Below are 1,911 nucleotides of genomic sequence, written 5' to 3' on the forward strand. Positions count from 1 at the left end.
TGAGGGAGCGCCGCACTGTCGGAGGGTCGGTGCTGAGGGAGCGCCGCGCTGTCGGAGGGTCCGTAGTGGAGTGGAGTTAGTGACAGAGATGTATAGAGTTTAGAGGCGGTCTGAGTTTGAGCATGTCGCGGAGGAGGGAGCAGAAACGAAGGCGATTAAATATGGACGTGGCGCTCCGAGGGTGGGGTGTTTACCTGCTGTGATGAGGCTGACGTGACTCGCCTTGACCTTGCGGAAGCCTGTTAATCCTTTCTTTAAGACGATACATTGGTAACGCCCTCCATCAGCTGCGTTGACTGTATCAAGCTGCAGTGAGAGGTCTCCCTTACTGATGTGTCCCACCACCAGGCTGGTCCGATTCCTGTACCTGCTCTCCTGGGCATCGTTCTCCTCGATCGCCCCGTACTGCGCATGCACCACCAAATCTGTCGCTGTTTGCCAGAGGACGCGGAGGTCAGATACTTGCCACCTCCCGCCCTCTTCGTAGCTGCACGGCAAGGTGACCCGCTCACCGATCATCCCCAATACAGTGGGCGCCACTGTGCCTGAAGGGTGAGGAGAGCGGTCAGCGAATGACCACGATGAGGTGAAGCAACGGGCGCAGCGACACGGGAAATAGGAGGAGGCCATTCAGCCCTTCGAGCCTTTGACTTGATCACGGCTGATTGTCCCCTGTTCCCACTTTTACTCCCCCCACCCCAACACCCTCCGATCCCTTACGTCCCAAGGACTATATCCAACTCCTTCTTGAAAACATTCAATGTTTCGCTGTCCGTGTCAGAGAATTCCACACTCTCCGAGTTAAGACATTTCTCCTCATCTCAATCCTATCCTGTAGATTTTAACACCCCTCCCTGACCCAACTTCCCGCGAGTCTCTGGTCTCCCCCAGTCATCAAGAACATCCTTCCTGTGTTTACCCTGTCTAGCCCTCTTAGAATTTTATAGGCTTCTATGAGATAACCCCCTCTTATTCTTCTAAACGCCAGTGGATACAATCCGAACGGATCCAGTCTATCTTTACATCCCAGGAATCAGTCTGATAAACCTTCACTGCACTCCCTCCATCGCCAGAACATCCTTCATCGGGTAAGGATACACAAAATGCACACCATACCCGTGGTCTCACCAAGGCCCCTGTACCATTGCAGCAAGACATCCCTCCCTCTCTCCTGCTCTAGGAAGGATGCTGTGAAACTTGAAAGGGTTTTCAGAAAAGATTTACCAGGATGTTGCCAGGGTTGGAGGGTGTGAGCTATGGGGAGAAGCTGAATAGGCTGGGGACTATTTTCCCTGAAGCGTCAGAGACTGAGGGGTGAACTTATAGAGACTTATAAAATCATGAGGGGCATGGATAGGGTAAATAGCCAAGGTCTTCCCCCCAGGGTGGGGCAGTCCAAAACTAGAGGGGCATAGGTTTAAGGTGAGAGGGGAAAGATTTAAAAGGGACCTGAGGGGCAACTTTTTCACTCAGAGGGTGGTGCGTGTATGGAACGAGCTGCCAGAGGAAGTGGTGGGGGCTGGTACAATTACAACATTTAAAAGGCATCTGGATAGGTACATGAATAGGAAGGGTTTAGAGGGATATGGGCCAAATGCTGGCAAATGGGACTGGATTAATGTTGGATATCTGGTCAGCATGGACAAGCCGGACCGAAGGGCCTGCTCCCGTGCTGTACAGCTCTCTGACTGTTGCTATGAAGGAGAACATACCATTGACCTTCTTCACCACCTGCTGCAATGTTTATCCTCAGTGAGTGGTGTACAGGGACACCCAGGCCTGCTGTGTTCCTCCAGCTCCCCACTGTGTTCCTCCAGCTCCCCACTGTGTTCCTCCTGCTCCCCACTGTGTTCCGCCAGCTCCCCACTGTGTTCCTCCTGCTCCCCACTGTGTTCCGCCAGCCCCACACTG

At 53.2% G+C, this 1,911-nt stretch overlaps 1 protein-coding gene across 1 annotated transcript in view; it reads right to left on the bottom strand.

The window, feature by feature from the left end:
- The window catches only part of LOC109938639 (ICOS ligand-like), a 5,179-nt gene extending 4,637 nt beyond the window's left edge, over positions 1–542 (bottom strand). Inside the window, exon 1 of the mRNA XM_048594609.1 lies at positions 195–542. Within this exon, the coding sequence (XP_048450566.1) occupies positions 195–519 (325 nt within the window). The 5' untranslated portion in view covers positions 520–542. The remainder of the gene's footprint in view (positions 1–194) is intronic.
- Positions 543–1,911: the final 1,369 nt, after the last annotated feature.

Source organism: Rhincodon typus, unplaced genomic scaffold (genome assembly GCF_021869965.1).
Source record: "Rhincodon typus isolate 14 unplaced genomic scaffold, sRhiTyp1.1 hic_rhity00011678, whole genome shotgun sequence".
NCBI classification, from domain to species: domain Eukaryota; kingdom Metazoa; phylum Chordata; class Chondrichthyes; order Orectolobiformes; family Rhincodontidae; genus Rhincodon; species Rhincodon typus.